Below are 23,229 nucleotides of genomic sequence, written 5' to 3'. Positions count from 1 at the left end.
AGTGTGAATTGTAGCATTTAAAGTTGTGCATCTGACCCAGTTAGAACAGCAGTAGACATGTAAAATCAGACCTGTTAACAAAGCCTCTAGACTCTCCTGCTAGACTGTCAGTCACACACAAGCCATCAAGTAGTGCTAAAGAAGAAATGTATGATGGCAACGCTTCTATCTGCTTTAACTCTACACGGGGACGGGTCTCCAGTGTCAGGACTGTGAGCCAGTCCCTCTCAGCTGACGTTTTGTTGACAACTCCATACTAAGCCATTTCTCCACCCTTCTACACCATGTGCTTGTCACGCCTTGTAATCTCTGCAGCACTCTAATGTTACAGCCACACCTCTTCAGTAGTCCATTTTCCCTGGCAACTGTGCAATGGAAATACTACTGTAAGACTGCATCACATTGTGATCCATTCAAAATAAGTCTTGTGCTTCTAACTAAAATAACATGTGCAATTTAAAAATATGTATTGAAGACAGTTTGATTTTTGTATGATGATTTCATATAGATGATATCATCATACAAAAATCTTCATATGATGCGTGTTAAAATATTCGCCCGTATGTATGTAGTTGTTGTTACAATACAAGGCACACCATGTATTTACAAAACCCAAGGTACAATTCAAGTATGGTAACTTTTAATAGGGAGGAATGCTGCAAGAAGAGATAATAGTCGTACTCTCCACCGGTCTATATTTTAGCACCTTTATTACAGCTATACAACATGCATTGTGTATGTCATACTGCTTACCGCTCACTGTGTACATTTCATTTTTTATATTTATACACTTTATTTAATGTGTATGCATCTTATCTTAATATCATAACCCCCCAACACACACATGCAGAGTGTGCCACACGTACATAGTGGCTTTGAGTGTTTCCATTCCGTGGGTATGTAGTGACATAGCTCACGTACTGAGCTCGTGTTGACCCCTGTCCACCACGTTAAGGCCATACAATATGCATGTCAGAAATTCCAGACCGGAAGCAGGTGGCCTAGTTAGATGGATTTCAATTGTTTTACATCATCGGCCAGGGAAGAGATGGAACTAGGATCCCCCTTGAGAAAAAGAGACAAAGACATTGCAATGCTCTGGGCACTGTTATATGGGGAACATGTCCTGGCATTCACATGGGTGTTACATACCGGTAACATTGGCCTTGAAATTCTCCAGATTTCCAACTTATTAAGCATGCTAGACGAGTCTAATCCATGATCCAGGAAGACTTGTGCTTACCACCTCCTCATAGGCCTTGTCAAGACCTTGGCAGGTCACTTTGGGTAACACCAGGAAGCCCACATAATCTTAAGCAGGTGGTCTTAATGTTGTGCCAGACGGGTGATATTTTACCATTTTTATTATCGAAGCACTAGAAGCCAACATTCTCTGGCAGCTGCATTGCACCAAATAGCAGCATGCCAGTATGACATATTGGTTAACTGGCACCACAGCGCCAATTTCACATAGATGTTGTGCCTGAAGTTGGTGGGTATTCCCATTGCTATAATTATGCACTATCATTAACACCCAAAACAAGGTACAGAGTCTTCTCATTACACACAAGCTGGTTTAATCTCTCTGCCAGAAGACACCCTGCAAGAAGACACTGCACAGGCATGGTCTTACTACTGGAAGGCTGCTGGGGCCTGGGGTCAGTCCCAACTGGCACAGGACAAATATAAGTTGCCAGCTAACCCAAGCAGAAATGCATTTTGGCTCCATGTCCATGCACATAACACCAATGGCATAGGTGCACACACCAGCGTGTTCCCCTATCTCCATGGGGGGGTGGGGCGGCTGTCACTCATTGACAACTAACCTAATGTTGACATGCACCATACCCAGCTGACACATACTGTACAAGACTCCAGCCAATTACTTCTTGTCCCACATCCATTTTTATACATGTAACATCATCTTATTCTTGCTGTTTTGTACTCACACATCCAGAACATTGTAATCACAGCAGCTATCTTTAGCTCTTTGGCACATCATTGTACACACTGGTCCCCACATTAACACCCCTGCACACACACACACACACAGTAGCAGTTGAACATTGGGTCTGCTTAAGGACCCTGCTGCCAAAAAATGTGCCAAGGAGCTCAGTGATTCAAATTAGACTTTGAGAACGTACAAAAGTAGCACAGGCGCTTTCCATGGGGCTATGGCATGTAACAAATGGTGCAACATCCCTGATTCAGTTCCAGATAGGAAGTTAGTTCACATTATGCTCCTTCATTTCTGGAGGTATTTCCTGTTTATATTATTAAAAATATCTATTCAGAATTTAGCAGTTAATAAAAAGGAATATATATATATAGATATTTTATCCAGTTGTTTATCTTAGAGAGCAAAAGAAGAATTATTTTCAAAGGGAACCTCTCAGACCGAGTCAGAAAACAGATCTTTGGAGCAATTGCACGTCTTGTTCTCATCATCATCAATGTAATCATTAGATCCACTTTCTCCTACTGTCTCACTGTCACAATTTCCTGTTTGTATCAGGGATTGACGCCACAGAGTTCTTTTACACTTAACTCCATCCACCATCTGTGTGGTGCTCATATCGCTGCTGCTCCTACTGTTATCAGTCAGTCCTTCTCTTCTGAGCCTCACACTCAGCTGCATTTTGTTGACAGGTGTAGGAGGAACTTCATTGTTCTTGAAATCATGCACAGTCACATCGAAAACCCTGAAAGATCCTGCTGACTGTGGGTTCGGAGCCCCTATTTGGGAACTCCTCTGGTGCTGCTGAGTCTGCAGATGATTTTTACATTTGTCTAGTTTCCGGAGCCTCCTCTCTGGTTTAAGTCTGTGGCTGCACCTGCTGGATAGCATGTGTCTCACTAGGTTTGTGTTCAACTTACAAAGAGAAGAGATGCCTTTATTTGGCTTCTCATTGTCAAGTTCATACAGATTTCCATGAAAACCTTTGGACTCTTGACTGCCAGGCTTTGAACTCAATTCACCTGTCTGCTTATTGTTTAACAAGGCAGATGACACAACACCCAATTTTGCAATGGGAGTGGACTGTGAGGGAGGGACAAAGTCAAAAAAACCTTGTGGAACTGAACTGTCCTTGTTATTACCTTCACTACTTGTTAGTCTGTTTGGTGTTGACAGTGTGACATCAGTGTTTTCATTTCTCAGGTGTTGCTCTTGTGGGCTGAAAAACAGTGGGCGAGCTTCTGTGATCATGCTGACAGTGTCTTCATGCATGTTGAGCATGTGTGTGTTCATACCGATCTTGTAAGAAGCACTGAATAAGTCTGCAGAACAGTTGTAGGTATCTTCATGTGCCTGCTCTTCTTTTTCCTTTTCGAAAAAAAGAGAAACATCCTCCTTGTCCTTCTGATTAGACTCAGAGTAACAAGAGTCCCTGGCTCCACTCGGCCTGTCACTTCCATTTGCTGACAGTTTATTACAAATGTCCAATAATACATGTGAATGGCTTGTTGTTATCAGGCTGTTTCTCTGAGATGCAGATTCAGTAGTTAGGTTTGTGATTTCCACATTATTTCCTGCTTTGTCTTTCTTGTAAGGTGCATTTGGGGTCGTCTCAGTTTTACTGACAATGTCCAAGTTATTATTTTCTCCAGATAAAACCTCTGTAAGACTCTCAGAGAAAGGTAAATCATCCCAAGCCAAAGAGTTTGATAAAAATGTTCGGGCCATCTGTGAAGCTGAGAACTCCTTCATATCCAGGTTGGAGCCATTGTGACCAGGCTGAGGGGGACTAAACCAAGTGTTCTGACTGGGGATGTTTCCAAAACATTTTTTGACAGATGAGGTTGGATATTTGGCAAATGGTGAATCATTATAAAAACTGTGCTCTAAAGAGAGAATAGAAGTTCTCGCCTCTGTAACTCTATGGTTTCCTTGACGGTCTTGGTGTGCAGAATGTGGTGGTGTGCTGTTGTCGATCTGTCTGCTGCTCTCATCCGCGCTGTCCTGGGTACTGCAGTCTTCCTCCTGCTCTGCTGAAGAAGTAATGACTCCTAGTGATTGTTGCCATGGAGGGGTGGGTGTAAGGGTGCAGTCTTTGTGCTGTAATCTAGCACAGAAATAAAGAAAATAGTAAGAAATAGTCCCAGTAGGTCTTTAATTCATTCAATATTTCGTTGCAGTACAGTCAGTCCTGGACATGAAATGCATGGAATTACTGTAAAGAAAGAAATACACCATTTTTTAATGTAATTACCTTTGCAGTGATTGGCACAGAGGACCAGAGGCAGATAGTTTGGCATCACCAAAGCTGCTGTTTGGTGACTGACCCAGCGTTAGCAGCAGAGTTGCGGCTGGATGGTTGGAGGTTGTACTCTGATTAGCAGATCCTAGTTCATTTTCTGATACTTTCTGAAGAAGAGTATGATAATAACTCAGCACTGTGCAGCCTCCCAGGCCCATAGCTTTAGGAAGAATCATCTGACTAGCAACAAGCTGAACTGAGCTGTTGGAGCCATTGAGAGCAGGCCCTCCTACCCAAGGCCTACTTTCTGTTTCAAGTACCTGTAAAACACAGATTATATAAGTTTACATAGTAAACCACATCAAAGCTGTGTTTGAGTTCTTGAGTTTTGTGTGAAACATTCTGTGAATAATAATCTTTATGTCTTTATGTTGAATAAAATGCACAAATGAAAAATGGTATGGGCTATGTGGATTTTGATTGAACTTGTTTAATGTATGCAACCCGTGTGTTACACTTAAAAGCATCTAATAGCACATGAAAGCACCAAATCTGTTGAGAGCATAGTTTTCAATTCATTCTGGTGTATCAATGGCAAAGTAATGTTTGTGGTTAAAGTAAAATAGTAGTTCAAACTAATGCAGACTTTTTAACTTGTGTATCTTATGTATTTAATAACATTACTGATGATGTCTAATTGAAAGTTTACCTTTATACCAAAGATAAAATGCCTGCCAATGAAACAGTCCTTGACAGCCCTATCCAACAATGTCAGTCTTGTTGAAGGTCCCACTGGTCCATCCAAGTTTTCCACTAACCTACAAATTTACAGACACAACAAAAATGCACACAGCTTAATACTTAACTGTCAGCATACAATTAGGCACATTTGTGGTAAAAGCAAGTCCAGAAATTTCACTTTTCTGCACTCACCTGTGTAATCCACTTGCACGAATGCCAAAGAATGGGTTCAAACTGTTTCCAAATACTGTCAAACCGAATATGTATGTGTCCCGGGCCACCCTCAGTGAAAGACGGTATCTGTAATCAACCTGTTCCCTCAGACACGTAAAGCCACACTTGGAGCATCTGCATCTGTGGAGGTTAGATAAAGAATATACAATGAAATGAAAAGGAAATATGCACAGACTGTATAACTATTTTTAAGTTGCTACATACAGTTAGCACGCGTCTTGAAGTGTTGGTAATGATTTTTTGCAGACAAATTACTCATCTATTAAAAAATAACATAATACATTGTATTTTGGTGTTTCTTTTTTTTCATTTTTTTTACCTCGTGGTGTTCTGCTGCTCAACCTCAATCCTTGAGTAACATCTTTTACAGCACGGATAAAACACACAGGAATCTTGCAAAGACAAAACAGCACAGTCCACCAGAGCCCGTCCTACAGACATTTGAGGGCAAACAGAGGGACAACACACTGCAGCAGCAGCTAGCAGGCGAAACTGTGGCGAACTAAAAACTATTCAAACGCATACATTTCATTTTGACCTTATTGTAAAAACTTACTATGAACACTGAAAAGATAAGTCAAAAGACAAAAACTAAAAACGCCAGGTTTTAAATATTAGCGCGGCTGTGCTGTCTTATACGTTAGTTTTCTTCCTTATCCGCTGGAGAACTTCTTCTTCTTCGTTCTTTGATTTGAAAGTAGGTGATAGTGGCAGATGCAGCATTACCGCCACCTACTGGAATACATGTGGAACAGCGGATTTGTGTAAATAAACCTGAAGTTCTTACAGAATTTTTAGGAATTATAGGCTAAAATATTTTTAAATATGTAATTTATGTGAATCAATGACTTACAGAGATATTAAAGCAACTTCCAAATACTAAGGATAACTCTACAATTAAATAAAACTACTGTGACTTTAACTCACCACTTCAGTGCATTGTTTATGAAAATGTGCATAACTCACTTTATATCATCTGACCAGCTCTTGCAACATCATTTTTTTTAAGAAATTGACTTCTGCATTTTAACAATGTTGCACTATTTACAGGAATTCTAAAGAAGCTATTGCACTGAATAAGTATGTATTACTTCACTTTAAAAGTAAAGACATCATCAGGTCTGTGGTGAGACCAGTCTGCCAAACACATCAGACTCAACCTAGTGCCTGAAACAAATACATAAAAAATGTAATGTAAAACGTAATGACAACAAAACACGCCCACTGTTCTGTAAGCTTTAGGCACATCCTCCTCCTCCTGACTGCCTGTAATATGAGCTGTATAATAACTTCCCTCTCTCATAATGATGTCTTAATGCTGTCGCATCCGGTAGAGGACTTTCAAAATAAACGCAGTGTCTATGGGGTGTAGCAGCAGAGAATCTGTTGGAAGAAGAACGTTAACAAATTGAGCATTTTTCTCCACACAGAACGACAACAGAAAGACCAACAACTAAACAGACTGCTGCAATACAAGGCTGCGCATAAATCCAGTTTTCTAGACCTATAGGCAAAAGTGATTTTTAATACTAATCTTTTGTCTGGTTCGCTAATTTGTACTTGTATTATTTATTGAAAGTTTTTTGTCTACATGTGAAGTGTACAGTGGGTTGAGGAAAGCCACTCTCTCTCTCTGCTGCCGTGCGGTGAGATAATAGAGTGGGACGCACTTCCCTAGAATCAGTGGCGCAACACTTCCAGCAACAGTTTTCCATCCATATCAGGAAGAGTCCGACACAAAGACGCACATAACTACGTAGCTACTCACAATTCTGGGACGCGATCCTGTTTTCGAAGGATGTAAGCGGGGTCCATGTTCTCATCATGTACGTTAAAGGATTGAAAATGCTTCTTTTATTTCTTATTTGGCCTTACTGTGATCTCCTCTTGTGTTCACTTTCAGGCGAGTTTACGACAGGACGCCTTTTTTCCTGCTTCTTTTAGGACGTGTTGGGACTCTGGTAGCCATTCCTGGTACGTACAACAGTAAAAGTCATTAAGCTGATCTATCTCAGTCTTATAATAACTCTGTTAAATGTGTATTTCGTACAGCAGGTTATAATGACAGTGACTTGAATCTTGACTGTACCAACGACTATGAAGAGCAGATGTCCTGCCAGCTGAATGGACAAAACTGCTCTGAATACAATTTGACGCTCAAAAATAACGACTGTGATAAGTGAGTGGATTTATTATTATGTCTTTAATGTTATAGCCTATTAAAACAGACATATTTATTATTGTAATGTCTTGTACTCCACAGTAAAATGCAGAGATGCTTACCTGATACATGCAGTTTACATGAGTGTGGCACTGGACTGTGTTGTTGCTCTGTCAAAATGATGCCTGTCATGGGCGAGACCCACACAGCCACAGTCTCCAAAGGAATGGAGAGCTTGGAGTCAAAAAACATCGGTATCACGGAGAGCAGTGAGTTGATTTCTGTCCACAAGTCAACAGAAACATGCTGTGAAACATTCAGCTTACTGACTGCCCCTGTTTCTCTACAGTAAAGCCCAGAACTCCAACACTCATGGCTGTGAATAAATCCAATGGGAACTTTGAAGTCTTTTGGAAGACAAACACACAAAAGCTTGACAGACTGAGTGCTGAAGTGACATACTATAGAAAAGGAGGCACAGACAAGGTGGGAGCACAGTGGATGGACCGATGGATTGTCCTGGAAAGAGTGAGATACTAACTCTTTTATTTTTTCTCCAAACCAGGTAACTGAATTTCTCTACACCCCTCCTGAAGTTAATGGATACAAGTACTACGGAATAAATGGTCAAAACGTGACCCCAAACACAATTTATGTGGTCAGTGTGAGAAGCCACACAGATTGGAGCAATAAGTTCAGCGACAGAAGTAACGAGTTGGAATTCACAAGTAAGTGTTGTCCTCTGTCTGTGTGTCACATTAATACAAATTAATACAGTCATTTCTGTTTTTGAGAGGTTCAGATTCAGCTGAATAAAAAAGGTAAAGTTATCAATCATCAGACTGATTTGGATATAAGAATCAATTCATGGAAACACCAGAATAAAGCACAGAGCTTTTCAAAATACGGAGATACAAACATTAGAGCTGAGTCAGCGGACATCTCAAGCCCATTGCTGGGCTGGAGCTTAGGACAAAATGGAGGTAACATTGTGAAATGATGCTTTTGCAAGGTATTTGTCAAATGTTCACCACAAGGAAAGAAGAATCAGGGTATAAAATATGCAAAGAAAAGAACAGTAACATCATGTCATTTTTGGACAGCACTGAAAAATGAGAAAACATTTGTTATTTATCTGTCTTTGAACTTTGTGTGTGTTTGCAGCTGGTCCGGCTGACTCCACTGAGTCCACTTTCATGGCCCTCATCATCAGCCTGAGCTTTGCTGCAGCCATCCTCACTGGTGCTATATATGCCTGCTCTGTAATGTAAGTCACGCACATTAAAAACAAAGGTGCTGCCCTGTGTTTTACTGTGACACTTGCGTTCTGTCTTCATATGTAATTTCTTTTTTTAATGTTTGTTTTTAGTCTTAAAACAAAGATCTGGGACCCAGCTGCTAAATTTCCAAATCCTAAGTTTCTTGATATACCGGTACCTTCAAGCAAGCCAGAGGTGAGACAAATGTGATCATGTAATCAGAAAATGTGGTTAATCTTGATGTTTTTGTATTCAAAACAAAATGTCTTTGTTTGGCTGCTCTGTAAACAGATAATCCTGATTATATATTTGCTATTTTTTATGCATTAGAAGCACAAGTGTTTGCTGCAATAGTAGATGTTTTAGAGCTCTCCAGTCACTTTTAAAAATGTGACAATGTCAGTGTGAAATCATCCAAATGTAAACTTTAGACTGTTGTTTGTGTTTTAGCTCTGGAGGCCTGAGCAAACCATCATCTCTCCTATTTGTGTGGAGCCCCTTATTCCACATGATGGCAAACCATGGTCAGTATAGCTGCACTGAGTTCTAACTGACTGACTACTTTGGCGGCTTAATAACTATTTTTCTGTCTTCAGGTCTAAGACGTCACTGACGGACTCTAGCTGTGAGAGCTCTCAGCCAAGCAGTGGAATCAGCATGAGTTCCTCATGTCTCAGTTATGCTAATGCAGAACCTGTTAATGTTGGTGCCACAGTTCAGGATGCCCTCTGTAAGGCCTTCCCTAACATCAGCCCGGTGTCTCTGCTCACCACCAGTCCCCTTGCAGAAGTAAACAGAGACAGTGATTTATTGTTAACTCCATACAATCCATGTAGTTCTGGATCATCTGGCATTGACAATAAAACCTATTCCATCCTCATCGGTCAGAAGGAGACTATGGCAGACAGCTCAGAGGTCCTGATGCAGCCTGACATGGCTTGTGATCCTTCATATCACTCCAGTGAGAGAGACACAATGAACTGTCCTGACCAGCAGGTCCCACTTCCTCTGGTGTCTCCGTCTATGGCTTCTCCTGTCCTCGCAGACATGTCATATCAGCAGTGCAATGCAGATTCTGGGAGATTTTCAGAATCCAGCCTGTCCTCCATCTCTAGTGGCACCAACACAGCCACCTCCTGTGATGCTGCAGCTGAGGCTGGCTGCGAGAGCTCTGATGAGGTCGTCAGTGATGCGACCAAGCTAAGCAGCAACAGTGGAAAGGCCTTCACAGATGTTGGGAATCCCAGCCACGGCTGTGTGGCTGCTCAAAGGTTGCTCGCAGTGGATGATGACTACCAGGCATTTCAAAACCTGGTGGAGCAGCCAGCTGTTTCATTAACAGAGCAGAAAAGTGATGACACTCATTTTGAAAACTATCATGAAGAATCATCATCCAAGATCACACAGTTCATCTTGAGCCCTGTGGTTCCAGGTTTTTTGAGTGATGCCCAGAGTCTCTCCGAGCCTCAAACCCCCTTTTTCCTCCTGAGCAAAGGTGCTGCAGAGCAGTCTATGCCCCTTATCACAGACAGTGGCTATCACAGTGTGTAGATCAGTGACCAAGAACCTGTTCAATGATGTTATCATTTTTTTCATCTCACTCATTACATCCACAACAACATGGAGGTCCTACAATATTATTACAAACTGCAGGAGAGGCACTAAATGCACCTTCATTATACCAAAGGCAGTTATTTTTGGACATTTTGAATATGCAAATCAACTTTGCATTTGTGAAACTGTCTGTGATGTGTACAGTGTTGCATGGCTTCAAATAAGGGCTGTCATGAAATCAACTTTTCAATAATATCACAACAGGCTATGTACAGAAAACATGTAAATATGTTAACTTTGCACTCACCAGGAGAGACAAAATTCTATTTCAACCTAATTCATATCATGAATTAGGTTGAAATATAAAAATATAAAATATATAAAATATAAAATAGCCGTTGTACGGCTCATTTGACTATCAATACCAAACCCTGTAAAGTAAAATTACAGTGGAACCAATCGACTGAAACAAGCCACAACAACCAGCCACCGTGGAGAGCTGCTGTGCAGGCTTGTGAAATTACTTCCTCATATCTCTTCTCTGGAACTGTTGAGCCGTTTCCACAGAAAGTCGCATCATATTCTCACAGCATGTTTGACTCGTCACAATGAAGATCTGTAGCTTAAATGATCTCTGAGAAGAAAACCAAGGACAATATTATATTAAATGGATTTGGACATAACTGTTAGTATGTGCTTACATTTGGTTTGTGGAAAAATGTTAAAATAAAGGTTGTTCACACTGGAGCCTGTTTACTGGTCTGTTTTCTTGAATTTTAATAACTAAAATTTCATTTGTGACCTTTAAAACAGTATTAATGGTATTTTTGGTGGAATCTGGGTATCAGTTACATAATAAAACATGTAACTGTTAAATATAAGTTAGAAAGTATTGAAAGTATATTACATGCACACTTTAATGTATCATAATTTTATACATCAATGTATATTGGACAACTATTAATAACTAATGTAGAATTAGTTAGAGAATTTTGTTAGAGACTGACGTAATTCACAAATGTTGCCTCTGAGCCATAATGAAGAGCTATGAACAGTGTTAACAGGAGCCTCAGAGGCTTCAAAAAGAAAAAGAAGAAAGAAAAAAGAATTTTCGATTTTAAATAACTTATGGTGACTAAGTTAGTCATCAAGCTGCATCGTGAGTCATGTACAGTGTTGTTAATCTGCTTCTGTCTGATGGTTTCAACATGAACACACACCATCTCGCTGTAACTGTGAGTTCATGTAAAAACCACAACTCATCTGCACAAAACACATGCAACACATTAATATACTGCGTGTGAATCCAGAGGTTTGTCCATCTGCAGCATGTAGAAATGATGGAACAGCTTTAAAAACCTGAACGAGGACATTCACAACTTTCCTCCCTCATTCAAGCATGCAGGCCAGACAGTATTCCTGTGACTGGATGAGCCACTTAAGAAGTGAGGAAGGTTATTGGAGGAGGAGAGGGACTGTGCAGTCTTTGATTGGAAGAATGCTGCTGAGTAGGAAGGGTGTCCCGGAGTAACCTCTGATTTAATCTGAGCTCCTATGAAATTTGTTGTTATTGCTGAGTGAGCAGGTGAAGCTTCTGACTGCTTTTCTGCACACCTGAAGCTCAGACTGCAGCATGCAACAACAAGGCCGGCTGAGGCTGAGACCGTGGCTGGAGGAACAGATTCAGTCTGGGAGGTATCCAGGAGTCAGCTGGCTGGACCAGGTAGACTTCACCATCTCCACAGACACACACACACATCCTAAATGTCTTTGTCTGTCTTATAGACAGAAATACTTCTGGCAACAGTGTTACAGAGTCAGCTCTGTTTTATTGTACTTTGTTCCACAGTCAGCACGAATCTTCCAGATCCCATGGAAACATGCTGCCCGTCATGGCTGGAGCATTGACCGAGATGCTACACTCTTCAGGAGTTGGGCCATGCACACTGGTAAGAGCTATGCACACACACAAATGTGCTTTTTCTGGTTGGTCCTAGTATGTCAAACTACTATTTATCCATCTGTTGTACTGACTGGTCATATTCCCTCAGTGCTATATTTCATGCTTAAATGTACATGTGCATCCGGACACTTGGGCGCAAAACGGTGTGTGTGTATAAAAAAAACCCAACAACACCTAACAAAACTGTATGTACTTCCATTTTGTCATTGATGACAGTGATTGAAACAGTATTGTTTACACAAAGAAAATAACAAAAGCAACAAAATATTTCATACCTGAAACACACCTGGCCTCACTTTGGATTGGGTACTATATATATAAATAAGTAAGTAAACATCAGTGAAGTGGTGGTAGACCTTTTAAATTAGGATCATCTGGGAGCAAAGAAGTTTTTTTTTTAATATCATGATGGGCCTGGTCTTTATTTATTAGAATATTTACATATTACATATTTTACCACCCTAATGGGATTTGCCTTCAGAGTAGTTTTCCCAGTAGGAGTGTTTCCAGTGAAGAGCTGCTATGATTGTATTGAACAGTCTTTCTAGATCTGCCACATTCTTTTGATCATGCCAGTTTCCAGATAAGTAATGAGAGCTGCCTAGCAACTGCAAAAAATAAAGCAGATCTAAGCTCAGGCTGAAAACACACACTCTCACAAACTCTGTCACACACACACACACCATAAGTCTGATGTCTTGGGAAAGTCATGGTTTGTGACCGAGGAGCATCACATCATGGGAAAGCTTCAGTTCACTTGCTCTGAAAGTGCAGGACGATCATATTGCCACCAAAGTACAACGTTTCTCACACGATATAGAAAAGCGTATTGAGATGCAAGAACAGATAACCGGTGTCAGATGTTAGCTCAAAGACTTAAAGAAAAGTATCATAACATAAAGAACACACTAATGAACATAAAAATCACTGAAGCCAAAAACTTCAAATAGTGTTTGACACAAAGCTCTCCTCGAGTTATTAATGAGTGTGGGAGGCTGCAGAAACACTGCTGCTCCTTTGATTCTTATTAGCCCTTGTCTGTTGTAAATGATCCATAAAGGATCCTAAGGCTGCAGCGTCTTTATTACCAAGTCTGACAGTTGTAAAGACCCGCTGTGAGCCAAATCACACCACTCTGCTAAATTTGAGAAAGAACTCCACCTCATTACAGTAAGACTGACAGTAGATGGTGAAAGATAAGTTTCTGACATCACAATCTGTCCTGACATCCTTTTTTAAAGAGAGAACTTTCTGGTTGTTTTTAGGAAAATAAAAGTAGAACTTTGGTCATTTCAATTTCAAAAAAACACTACAAATGCTGGAATTTCCTGATGATATTTAGACACTTCGGATTTGAAAAAAAACACAAAAGTAATGTTAATCTGTGTGTGTGTGTTTCAGGGCGGTATCGTCCAGGCAAAGACAAGCCAGATCCCAAGACATGGAAGGCAAACTTCCGCTGCGCCTTGAATTCTCTGCCTGATATCTGTGAACTGCGAGAGCACAGCAGGAAAAGAGGCACTAATGCCTACAGAGTTTACAGGATGCTGCCCAGCTCACAAAGCCACAGGCGCAGGAGAGGTAAGACACACTTAAAATTTGTGTATCACAAAAAAATAAAAAAAACATGTTTACACACGCCTCAGGTGACAGCCCTGCTCTCTTCCTGTGCAGGCCTGCGGTTGTTCAGCAGACCCAGAGAAAGACAGACCAGTTTAGGAGAATGCATACCTGATGGCACATACACCACACAAACCTGGCAAACAACAACAAGATCCACTTCAGATGCATCACAGAAGATGGAGCCTGCTGCAGAACAGACCTTTGGCAATACTCAAACACACGGTGAGCTCCCCTTGGTTGCTGTTCTGGATGTTGATAATTCTCAAGGTTGTTTCTGCAGCCAGATGTGATGAGCGATACTGTTGTTGTGCAGGGATGTGGGAAAACAAACCAGAGGACCAAGAACAGAGTGAGGCTGTCGTCAAGGTATGACTCTTGCACTCTTAGACACTCCTTGCACATGGCTGGGGTTTTCTTGTGTTGCTGTCGGATGGAGTCGGATTGACTGTAATGGTTCTGTTTCTTGCAGCTGATGGACCATTTGAGCAACACTGACCTCTGGAACCAGGCAGGAGAGCAGAGAGGATGGAAATCACACCCTCTGTGGGACCACTGGCACTGTATGGCATTCAGTTTTTACAGCTCAGTGTGTGTGTTAAGGTCGAGGCAGACCAAACCCAAATTAAAGAACTAGCAGCAATCAATGCTGTCATTAGCATCAGTGTCACTGAGCCAACCTGTTTAATAACTAACCATTATTATTATTATCATTAATTATACATTTGATAATGCATTTCCATTTATTACAAACTTTCCTCCTGTCTCGACATTACAATTCATTAGTGTTTGCGGCTAGTCGGATGCTCTCTGCAGTATTGCAGAGTCTGTTATGTATAAAATATTTAGTGCTGAAGAGAGAATTGCGAAAGTGTCATGTAGTAATGCTCAGATAATGGCAATAATGGTGAACATGTGTTTAAATGCGGTCTTGTCTCCTCAGGTCCTGGTGATGATAACCCATATACTCTGCACACTGAAAACTACAGTGATCTGTTCGGTCTAAACTACTTCAAGGAACTCTCTGAATGGCCCACACATCAGCAAACACTGCTGCCGTAGCTCTGCACCATTGACCCGCCTCCCTCTCAGTGTGTTACCCACGTTTTTGATTAAAGCCTGCTGTCCTCCCTAACCTTCGCCAGTTTTCCTCCAGCAGCTTTTCTGCTGAGCTGACCACTGTACGACAGAAACAGGAGAAGGACAGGGAATATTGCTCTGTCAGTCATCCACTGTGCTGAGCATGTGGAGACCAAGATCCACTTCCAAGCCAAGCTTTACTTCATCCTCATTTGTGTTCACTATGGTTCAGTGCTCCAAACTCACTGAAATGACACCAAGCTAACAGCACAGCTCAGTAAACAGATCTGCTTTCACCTCAGCCCTCCTCTGTCTGTCAGCTGGACTGGATATTTATCCACTGTATACTAATACTTTAAAACAACAGCTACCAAGTGAATAGAGAGAATATATGTATGTTGTCTATAGACTTTGTATGCGTGTGTCTTCATGTTTTACTTTTATCATCAGTTTTTGAAGTGCAGTTTGCTGTATTACAGTTTTTTGCTTGTTTTTATCATTTTTAAAAATAATTCTGCTTTTAGAAAAAACAATAGTTTAATGTAAAGTGTGTAAAAGTACAAATTACAGAGTTTTGAGTGCGCTACAGATGAAGTGTGTTTATCGTTTTCATTTCACTTACGTATGTTGTTTTTTAGAGATTCTAGTTGAGTTTTAGCGATAACCTTGGTCACAGGTGCTAATTATAACAAATACTCCATTGAAGAGTCAAAGTGCCATTTAAAATATCCACATGTAATATAGCCTCAATATAAGGCTCAATTTAATGACCAATGAAAAGAATATAATCCATAAGGAACTGCCAACAGATCTAACACTATTACCAACCTAATATTAAATACATACATAATGCAGCAGTCACAGTGGCCATTAGTCAGCAGAGTGAGTAATTTCAGAGCATGTTTATGCAGAGTATGTTCATGTTATTGCTTACATATTCTTCTGCTACATTACTTTCCCCCCTTAAGTGAAGCATGGAATAGGCAGTAGACAGATAACATATAACATTTATTTTATTCTGAAAAATGCAGAAAAAGACAGATGAACTTCCCTTTAAAGTGGGAACTACATATCAGGCAGATCCTGAGGGGAAAACACTGTGCCAATTCTACCTTCTCTGTAATGTGCTACAGAAAAGTAACCCAGAGCATGTGTGAATCTGAATACATATAAACCATGGATCCATCACTTTTATTTACAGTCTCATGATAAAACAGGTCCTGCAACAGGAACCTAGAAATGAAATGCTCACATTCAACCAGTCCACTAGCACAGCCTGCTGGTCACATAATATATTGCAATCCCAGTATGACTGCATAATACACATAAACATTTGGCCCAGAGCTGAAAAAACACAAATAGAATGGATCTGTCTTCACACAGGGAAAACTACAGACACATTTCAACAGGAACAGGTCTACATGACAACATTCTAACCTGATGAATTCCATTAAATTTGTCAGGGAGTACTGTGGTTACCAGAGGGATTAAGGCTGTAAATGATATTACAAGTGTTAAGATATTATTATGTTACCTGGTACCAACATCAAAGAATTACACTCTGAAATAGTTTGACAATAACACCTAACATGCTCCACCCAATACATTCAACACATTTCAGAGTAAAAATGGTCATTCAGAAGATGTACTGTACTCACACACTCACATTAGGCCTGCTGGTTTGTTTCACCATCTTTGACATGATTAATATTTTCAGTGCATCCTGGTGAGGAAATTATGTGACAATACAGATGGATGGGTAATGTCTCCCCTAAGGGAGGAAAGAGACGATATAATTTGTATGCATGAATAAAGATGAAGGGCAAAAACCTTTACACAAACAGGGAATAACCTAATGTCCACAGGGGGTGAGTAAATACTTTGTGTTTGACACAAAAAAATCCACTGAAAGCTGAAGCTATTACAAACACTCATCACAAAAGATGGGTCATATTAGGCTGAATGCAGTTAAGCAGCGTAATGTAGCCGAAAATACCGAAATTAAAACTTTGAGTCAGTGTACCAGAGAAAAGGAAGCAGTTATGAATAGCCAGAAAAATAAGATGCATGTCTAATAAGGGAACTATAGGAACATAATGCAGCTAGGTGTATCCAACCCAACCCACTGTTGCGTCAGTGTTCGCAGCAGTAATTTGATTACTTTCAAGCAGGAACAGAAAACGTTTAAAACCACTAACTTCAATATCTGCAACATTTAGCTTCTAAGTCGCACTAGCAAAACAAATAATGAACATGACTTCAGAAGGTAGATTAGGAAGTTCATAGTTTATTAAAATTCTATATGGTTCAATCTAAATGAGTATAAAAAAAAAACAGCTGAAATCAATGCCAAATTCCTAAGCGAGTGTACAATGTATGGTCCAGTGTACTCTACTCATTTCAAGTTTATTACAAAACAGCAATCTTTAACCCTGAAAGCAACTCAGAGAATCATGAGTATTTCTTCAGAATAAAACAATAATGAACATATCGCGTTTGCCTTGCTACCACTACCTGTCCTTTGATAAACCTCTGAGAATAAAGAAGGAAACTGAAAGTTTCAAATCTCCAGCGTGGCCCAGCCACCATGAGGTCCGTTTACAAATCAGATAATAAATACAGGCATCCAAATGGGTTACACCAGCAAATATTTTTGAAAATATTTTCCTCATGCATACACACAAGCATACATCTGACTGAGATTATGAGCTTTCTAAACCCTCTTATCTACTCTTAACAGTTACTCTTTACAGTGCAACAGTATGGCAGCAAATGGATAGCAGTGCTTTCATTAAAAAAAAAAAGAATGGAAAATAAAAATATATACAACATCATGGAAAAGCAGTAGTTTCATCTTTTGGTCCTGTGTCTATAACAGACAGAACTGCTTTTTGAAAATTCTTCCACATATCAACAGTAGTTTCCACAAGACTGAAGAAGAGCTGTGGAAGGAAAAGGTGGAAGAAATGTTAGGATTTCAAATGCTACTGACAGGAGGCAATCACACTATCGCTGTCACTAAACCTCAGAATATCTGGTCAAATGGAATCCAGATGATGCCAGAATCAATGTCAGTGACCAGGCAATGTCCAGAGGCAGTTTAAAAACAAGGGGGTGAACAGCATTAACACTTAACCTGCTGCCTGTGGCCAGTAGAGGCCATGCCACTGCTATAATCAGGTCAGTGTTGGAGAGGAAAAAAAACCCTCATTCCTAATAAACCATGTTAAATGAAAATCAATCTGCTGACAGCTGAGTCATGGTCACAAGGAAAGCTGAAGACATCAGCAAAACAAAGGTAACCTAGATGAAAAGGGACATGATACCTTCACACAGCAAAGAATCCTGCCAATGCGACATGACTTTATACAGTACCGCAGTTTTCAGTGCTGTGCAGCATTTCTTTACCATCTTTCTTAAAGTCTGCTGTTGTGTGCAAACATGATATGGCCTATTTTTTTTTACCTAACAGCGGGACATCTACTTGTAAAGGTTGATGAGAAAGTGAGTATTCACTGTTGCTCTTCCTCATCATGAAAGCTAAAGGCTAAAATTGAACAAAGCCCATATTATAGTGCCGGTTATGATTCCTTATTTAAGCACTTGTGTGACCAGCATCACAGCAGGGGGAAAAGAAGAAGCCCATTGTACTAAAAAGAAACTCATTACATACGGTAGGTTATCTTACCTTAATAAATGCAACATTGCTCTGTAACATACTGCAGATTCATATTTTTGCATAATTATACCCTGGGCTTTCTTGTTACTTTTGGTACAGTAGGTAATTAGGCTTTCCATCAAAAACATACTTATGCCACTCATAAACATCTATTTGCAAAAAAAACAAATCTCAGCTGAGACAGTGTAGCTTTTGGGGTAGTGAAAATGTCTGTGGCTTAAGGTCAGTTCCACTAAAAACATGACACAGTCGCTCTCACCTTGTTACAACTGAGAACCTTCAGAGCCTCCATGCGCATAGCCTCCTTTAGATTTCATCTGGGCCTGGACGAGGTCCACCTGCAATGAGACGTTAGTGTTAAATCTGCTATACTCTCTTGGTGCAACATTCTAAAGAGTGGACAAAAACCTACTGATGCCAATCCCAGGCCCATGTCCCCTGACCCTACATGTGTGGTATGGACAAAGTTTGTTGGCTCCCCAATCATAGAGCGATCGATCCGCCGCCGCCGTTTCTGAAAAAAAAAAAAAAAAAACAGACCATAAATTTTTTCCCCATTTTGAAATCAACTTACATTATATGTAACATTACATTATTTTCTCTTACATTTTGAGAAAATACCAGCAATCGGTGACAATTAAGCAGCAAACAACACAACCTGAAACAGAACCTTCTCATCACTCCTGTTTACCTTCTGCAGCTGTATTTCATGAGCAAGGAAACCTTTGTTGCTGGGGTCAAACTGAGACAAACAGTGACACTCATGATCCCTTTAATCTCATCTGTGAGCAGACAGACTGCCAGACTACAATAAGGAACTGATTGTTCGCTGTCACAATAATAAACCTTATTGAATTTAAGTATGTATCATGCCAAAAAGAGACACGTGGTTAGCTGAAAGCACACACTGTTTTTAAACGTAACTTTAAGAACTATACTGTCAAAAACTGAATATTTGTGTTTTCAGAAACTGCTCAGTTTATTAAGCTACATTTCATCTAAAAACGGTGATTCATTACAAATTGAGTAACGCAGTGACTCTTCCAAGTAAAGTTCATACTCACTGGTTGTGGCTGCTCTGCAATGCAGCAGCTGAAACAAACCCAGAACTCAGTCATCCTGAGGCTGAAGCCACAGCAGTTTCCTCTCTCAGCTCAGACGTCTCACAGCGTCTGTCTTCCTGTTCAGCTTCAACAGAGCCACAAACACGCTCCGGAAACTGATGACAGACACAGGCCTCTGGCTTCTGTGGGGTAAACCGTTGGCACAAGAACTGCTCTCCCAACACAGGGCAGCACACACCTGCCAGTAGCAAAGCAGCAAAATAACATCTTAACATATTTAGTCAAATTACCTGTTACATTCATAGATTTGTGAGGCTTGTAGTCACTGGATCACTTTTGGCAAGGCCTTTTGATAGAAAACAACATTCTCTGGTATCATTGTTTAATTCTCTCACTCACTACACAAGACTAAGGGTGATGTGGCTTTTTTTTGTTCTGAAAACTCCTGAAACAGACTGTGCACTGTGTTTCCATTTACGTAATCCTGAGCTGTCATTCACTGCAAATAGAACCTGTATAATTGATCTGTATCATGTTTACTTTGTGGGTAAACAACTGAGTACTAAAATATAACCTTGGGCTCTTAGGATCAATAATCAGCCGATGCCATTATTAGTACAGCCTTGATAAGGTATCCATTTTAATTAAGATCCCCCTGGAGCTAAAATCATCCAGCGAGTTATTTTTCTAATAGGATGGTGAAACAAAAAAATGTGGAGCATCATCTGACAGACAGCTGCCTGAAAATGCCTGTTCCTGCTTCAATTTGTGTCACTTGACTGAAGCAAATGTCTACTGAATGAGAGAAACACTTGTTTTCAGGACAGTGGTCTAAGATGACACAAATTACAGACACATACAACTATAAGCATATGAGGATACGTGCTATATAATTGACACAACTCACCAATAGGTAGGTTTTACGCAAGAAAACAAATGCCAAAAGCAAATTACCCACAACCAGGTTACAAACATCAGAAATAATGAAATCAATATATGACTCCTTTCCAGATTTGAGTGTACATATTGGCACAAGTCTGATCTGTGATATTGGGGGTATAATCACGGCCTAAAATAAACCCATCAGAGATTTTTCAGCCATTATTCTGTCAAACAGAAGGTGACAGGATGATCAAATGATCAGCCAAATGCAACAAGCTTGCTGACGAGGTACATTTTCTCCAATTTGTCCGGGTGGCTCTGCGGCTGACGGCACACACCGCTGACCCTGACTTGTCACAGAGCAGATGGGCCGTGTTATTTAGTGGCAGAGAATGAGCCCAGCGGTGGTGATTTTAATGACATCCGAAAACTTTACAGGATTAGTAACTCTGCCACTTATCTTGGATTACACGGACGTAATCGGTATTTACTAACAAATTAACGTTATGTAACTTTGCACCGCTGCGGCAAATACCGTTCTCCACAGACCACAGTCCAAACTCACAATTGGGTGTAGTCATGTATGGCATTACATGTGCCCCAGTGCTTCACAATTGATTTGAACTAAATTGCTTTACTACATCTGGGTCGCTGCCTGCAGCGTTAGCACCTGCTAAAAGCTAGCTCGCAAGATAACGTTCACTAGCTCGCTATTAGCCGCAAGTCTGTGTTTTTCCGCTGACAGCAAGCTAACAGAGCTAACCGAGCCCATTTTCGAAAACTGTGACTTCACTGTCAAACAAAAACGACACATAAAACAGACGAATTTTCTTGTACGTATTTTCAACTACATAGTGAATGTTTCCTAATGATTTATTGTCGTTTTAAGAGAATAAACTTACCGGATGGTGGCCGGTTTGCCGGAGAAAAGCGTCCGATCGACTGAAAGCTAAAGAATTCCAAAAAACCAGGAACAGCGCACTGTTTACGTCATTCAACTTCCGTTTTAAAGTGTGACAGCTTCCGCGTTGACCCACGTTTTCATCACAAGAAGTGTACATTTCTGCACTGCGTAGAAACACGGTTATAAATACCAAAGATGAGGCCGTTGACGGAAGAAGAGACAAAAACGTTGTTTGAGAAATTATCGAAATAGTAAGTGAACACAGAAGGTGTTGTGCTGGTCGACAAAGGCTTAACTTACTACACCGAAATGATTAGCATGTCTGTTAGCATGGGTTGTATGTGATCCATGTGTTTTTCTCCCTCAACAGCATCGGTGAAAACATAAAACTACTTGTGGACCGACCTGACGGAACCTATTGTTTCAGGCTACACAAAGACCGTGTGTACTACATGAGGTAATCATAAATAAAATGTAAATGCACAAGTGGGTATAATGGATTACAGACACACATTGAGTGCGGTTGTCTGTCCACAGTGAGAAAATTCTGAAGCTGGCCACACATTTTTCACGAGACAAGCTTGTGTCTGTGGGTACGTGTTTTGGGAAGTTTACAAAGACGAGTAAATTCCGCCTGCACATCACAGCTTTGGATTTCCTGGCGCCCTATGCAAAGGTGAGTACACCCAACACCTGCTTTATTTGTATCTGGCATTGTGTGCGTCACTGTGTTTGCATGAGAGAGGTAGCCCTGATGTCATCTGTCTAGCCAGGTAACGTTGTTAGCTATTGACATACTGCTTTATAATAGTTACTCAAGTTTACACCTGGCTGTTAACAATCTGGACTCATTTTGAAGGTCCTTGTTTTGACTGTATGTTGTGTTACTTAGTAGAAACCTTGTGCATACATGCTTCATTCTTTCTTATCCCTAGAAATGCCATTTTGTTAGGTATACTTATGCACGTATGGATAACTTGACATTGTTTTGTTTTCAGTACAAGGTTTGGGTCAAGCCTGGAGCAGAGCAGTCATTCCTGTATGGGAACCATGTGCTGAAGTCTGGCCTTGGGAGAATCACAGAGAACACTGCACAGTATCAGGGAGTCGTGGTGTACTCCATGGCTGATGTACCTCTAGTAAGTCCTACGATGATTCCCTGTTGTAAAGTTGTACATTCTCAACACCTGACAGCAGACATGCTGTTGTGTTTTTCCAAATGTATACACCAGTTAAATGCCAGAACATTTGATAAAGTAGACTTGATTGTTTGCTCCTTTTTAGGGTTTTGGCGTGGCAGCCAAAACTACCCAGGAGTGTCGTCGAGTGGACCCCATGTCCATCGTAGTGTTCCACCAGGCTGATGTGGGAGAGTTCATCAGGAACGAGGACACGTTAACATAACCACTGAACTGTTGTTCTTTTTTTTTACATTATGACATTAATTGAAATGCACACAGCCTCACATTTCATCTGCATTGGTTTCTGTAGTAAATCTTTACTACAGAGAATCTAGGTGCTCAGTTCAACATCACCACAATAACAGCACATTTCCCTGTATTCCAGGGACAAACACAAAAGACTTACACCAACTCACCTGAGATACTGCTAACCCGCCACCTACACAACGTCCCACTCAGATGTCTTTTGTAAATGTTTCAAAAATCTTTCTAATAAATACATAAGATCTTTGTAATATTTCAGTTGACCAGCTGGCTATACAATTCTGCAATTACTAACATTTAAACAACAAAGACAGTGATCTTCAAACCAGGAATGTTTTATTTTTTGAGTTGGGGTCATATTGGACAACATGATGAGTATAGTCTAAAGATTAATAGGACCCACCCCCCCCTAAAAAACAATGTAAATAAAAACCGTTCACGAAC

At 40.4% G+C, this 23,229-nt stretch overlaps 5 protein-coding genes across 8 annotated transcripts; 3 read left to right on the top strand and 2 right to left on the bottom strand.

Moving 5' to 3' along the window:
• Positions 1 to 1,414: 1,414 nt before the first annotated feature.
• Positions 1,415 to 5,818, bottom strand: ddias (DNA damage-induced apoptosis suppressor). The gene is made up of 5 exons (XM_028401973.1): positions 5,494 to 5,818; positions 5,133 to 5,294; positions 4,909 to 5,017; positions 4,212 to 4,519; positions 1,415 to 4,064 (listed from the first exon to the last, which is right to left on the bottom strand). The coding sequence occupies exons 1-5, from the start codon at positions 5,613 to 5,615 to the stop codon at positions 2,393 to 2,395; spliced, it is 2,373 nt and encodes a 790-aa protein (XP_028257774.1). The 5' UTR covers positions 5,616 to 5,818; the 3' UTR covers positions 1,415 to 2,392.
• Positions 5,819 to 6,678: 860 nt separating this feature from the next.
• Positions 6,679 to 10,895, top strand: LOC114433859 (uncharacterized). 4 transcript variants are annotated; one of them, XM_028402614.1, is made up of 10 exons: positions 6,679 to 7,000; positions 7,078 to 7,148; positions 7,230 to 7,353; positions 7,438 to 7,604; positions 7,685 to 7,821; positions 7,901 to 8,063; positions 8,500 to 8,602; positions 8,705 to 8,789; positions 9,045 to 9,118; positions 9,191 to 10,895. In XM_028402614.1, coding segments are annotated over exons 1-10 (1,881 nt in total). In that variant the 5' UTR covers positions 6,679 to 6,998; the 3' UTR covers positions 10,146 to 10,895. The 4 variants fall into 4 exon arrangements, with proteins under 4 accessions (XP_028258415.1, XP_028258413.1, XP_028258412.1 ...); XM_028402612.1 differs by having other exon boundaries at positions 6,680 to 6,974; XM_028402611.1 differs by having other exon boundaries at positions 6,683 to 6,974; positions 7,227 to 7,353.
• Positions 10,896 to 11,739: 844 nt separating this feature from the next.
• On the top strand, positions 11,740 to 15,129 carry LOC114433530 (interferon regulatory factor 1-like). The gene is made up of 7 exons (XM_028402157.1): positions 11,740 to 11,871; positions 11,998 to 12,097; positions 13,513 to 13,692; positions 13,786 to 13,956; positions 14,048 to 14,100; positions 14,204 to 14,294; positions 14,675 to 15,129. Exons 1-7 carry the CDS (start codon positions 11,782 to 11,784, stop codon positions 14,791 to 14,793), a joined length of 804 nt encoding a protein of 267 aa, XP_028257958.1. The 5' UTR covers positions 11,740 to 11,781; the 3' UTR covers positions 14,794 to 15,129.
• Positions 15,130 to 15,983: 854 nt separating this feature from the next.
• Positions 15,984 to 21,436, bottom strand: cdc42se2 (CDC42 small effector 2). Its single transcript, XM_028401748.1, has 5 exons — positions 21,339 to 21,436; positions 19,555 to 19,792; positions 18,903 to 19,004; positions 18,750 to 18,828; positions 15,984 to 17,753 (listed from the first exon to the last, which is right to left on the bottom strand). Exons 2-4 carry the CDS (start codon positions 19,606 to 19,608, stop codon positions 18,754 to 18,756), a joined length of 231 nt encoding a protein of 76 aa, XP_028257549.1. The 5' UTR covers positions 19,609 to 19,792; positions 21,339 to 21,436; the 3' UTR covers positions 15,984 to 17,753; positions 18,750 to 18,753.
• Positions 21,431 to 23,179, top strand: nip7 (NIP7 nucleolar pre-rRNA processing protein). The gene is made up of 5 exons (XM_028401747.1): positions 21,431 to 21,591; positions 21,711 to 21,797; positions 21,878 to 22,016; positions 22,339 to 22,479; positions 22,625 to 23,179. The coding sequence occupies exons 1-5, from the start codon at positions 21,536 to 21,538 to the stop codon at positions 22,742 to 22,744; spliced, it is 543 nt and encodes a 180-aa protein (XP_028257548.1). The 5' UTR covers positions 21,431 to 21,535; the 3' UTR covers positions 22,745 to 23,179.
• The last annotated feature ends 50 nt before the right edge of the window (positions 23,180 to 23,229 follow it).

Source organism: Parambassis ranga, chromosome 3, assembly GCF_900634625.1.
Source record: "Parambassis ranga chromosome 3, fParRan2.1, whole genome shotgun sequence".
NCBI lineage: Eukaryota > Metazoa > Chordata > Actinopteri > Ambassidae > Parambassis > Parambassis ranga.
Note: the sequence above shows the minus strand (reverse complement) of the source record. Positions and strands in the feature narration are given on the sequence as shown.

Excerpts from the sequence above, each read along its gene's own strand:
- cdc42se2 (XM_028401748.1), bottom strand. The coding sequence starts at position 19,608 with ATGACTGAGTTCTGGGTTTGTTTCAGCTGCTGCATTGCAGAGCAGCCA. Across the intron at positions 19,005-19,554 it reads TTGCAGAGCAGCCACAACCA|AAACGGCGGCGGCGGATCGA; the intron begins GTGAGTATGAAC and ends TTTTTTTTTCAG. Across the intron at positions 18,829-18,902 it reads TGGGCCTGGGATTGGCATCA|GTGGACCTCGTCCAGGCCCA; the intron begins GTAGGTTTTTGT and ends GTCTCATTGCAG.
- nip7 (XM_028401747.1), top strand. The coding sequence starts at position 21,536 with ATGAGGCCGTTGACGGAAGAAGAGACAAAAACGTTGTTTGAGAAATTA. Across the intron at positions 21,798-21,877 it reads GACCGTGTGTACTACATGAG|TGAGAAAATTCTGAAGCTGG; the intron begins GTAATCATAAAT and ends GTCTGTCCACAG. Across the intron at positions 22,480-22,624 it reads CCATGGCTGATGTACCTCTA|GGTTTTGGCGTGGCAGCCAA; the intron begins GTAAGTCCTACG and ends GCTCCTTTTTAG.
- LOC114433530 (XM_028402157.1), top strand. The coding sequence starts at position 11,782 with ATGCAACAACAAGGCCGGCTGAGGCTGAGACCGTGGCTGGAGGAACAG. Across the intron at positions 12,098-13,512 it reads GAGTTGGGCCATGCACACTG|GGCGGTATCGTCCAGGCAAA; the intron begins GTAAGAGCTATG and ends TGTGTGTTTCAG. Across the intron at positions 14,101-14,203 it reads AGAGTGAGGCTGTCGTCAAG|CTGATGGACCATTTGAGCAA; the intron begins GTATGACTCTTG and ends TGTTTCTTGCAG.
- ddias (XM_028401973.1), bottom strand. The coding sequence starts at position 5,615 with ATGTCTGTAGGACGGGCTCTGGTGGACTGTGCTGTTTTGTCTTTGCAA. Across the intron at positions 5,295-5,493 it reads GAGCAGCAGAACACCACGAG|ATGCAGATGCTCCAAGTGTG; the intron begins GTAAAAAAAATG and ends TAACCTCCACAG. Across the intron at positions 5,018-5,132 it reads CGTGCAAGTGGATTACACAG|GTTAGTGGAAAACTTGGATG; the intron begins GTGAGTGCAGAA and ends GTAAATTTGTAG.
- LOC114433859 (XM_028402611.1), top strand. Across the intron at positions 7,605-7,684 it reads CATCGGTATCACGGAGAGCA|TAAAGCCCAGAACTCCAACA; the intron begins GTGAGTTGATTT and ends GTTTCTCTACAG. Across the intron at positions 8,064-8,499 it reads TAACGAGTTGGAATTCACAA|CTGGTCCGGCTGACTCCACT; the intron begins GTAAGTGTTGTC and ends GTGTGTTTGCAG.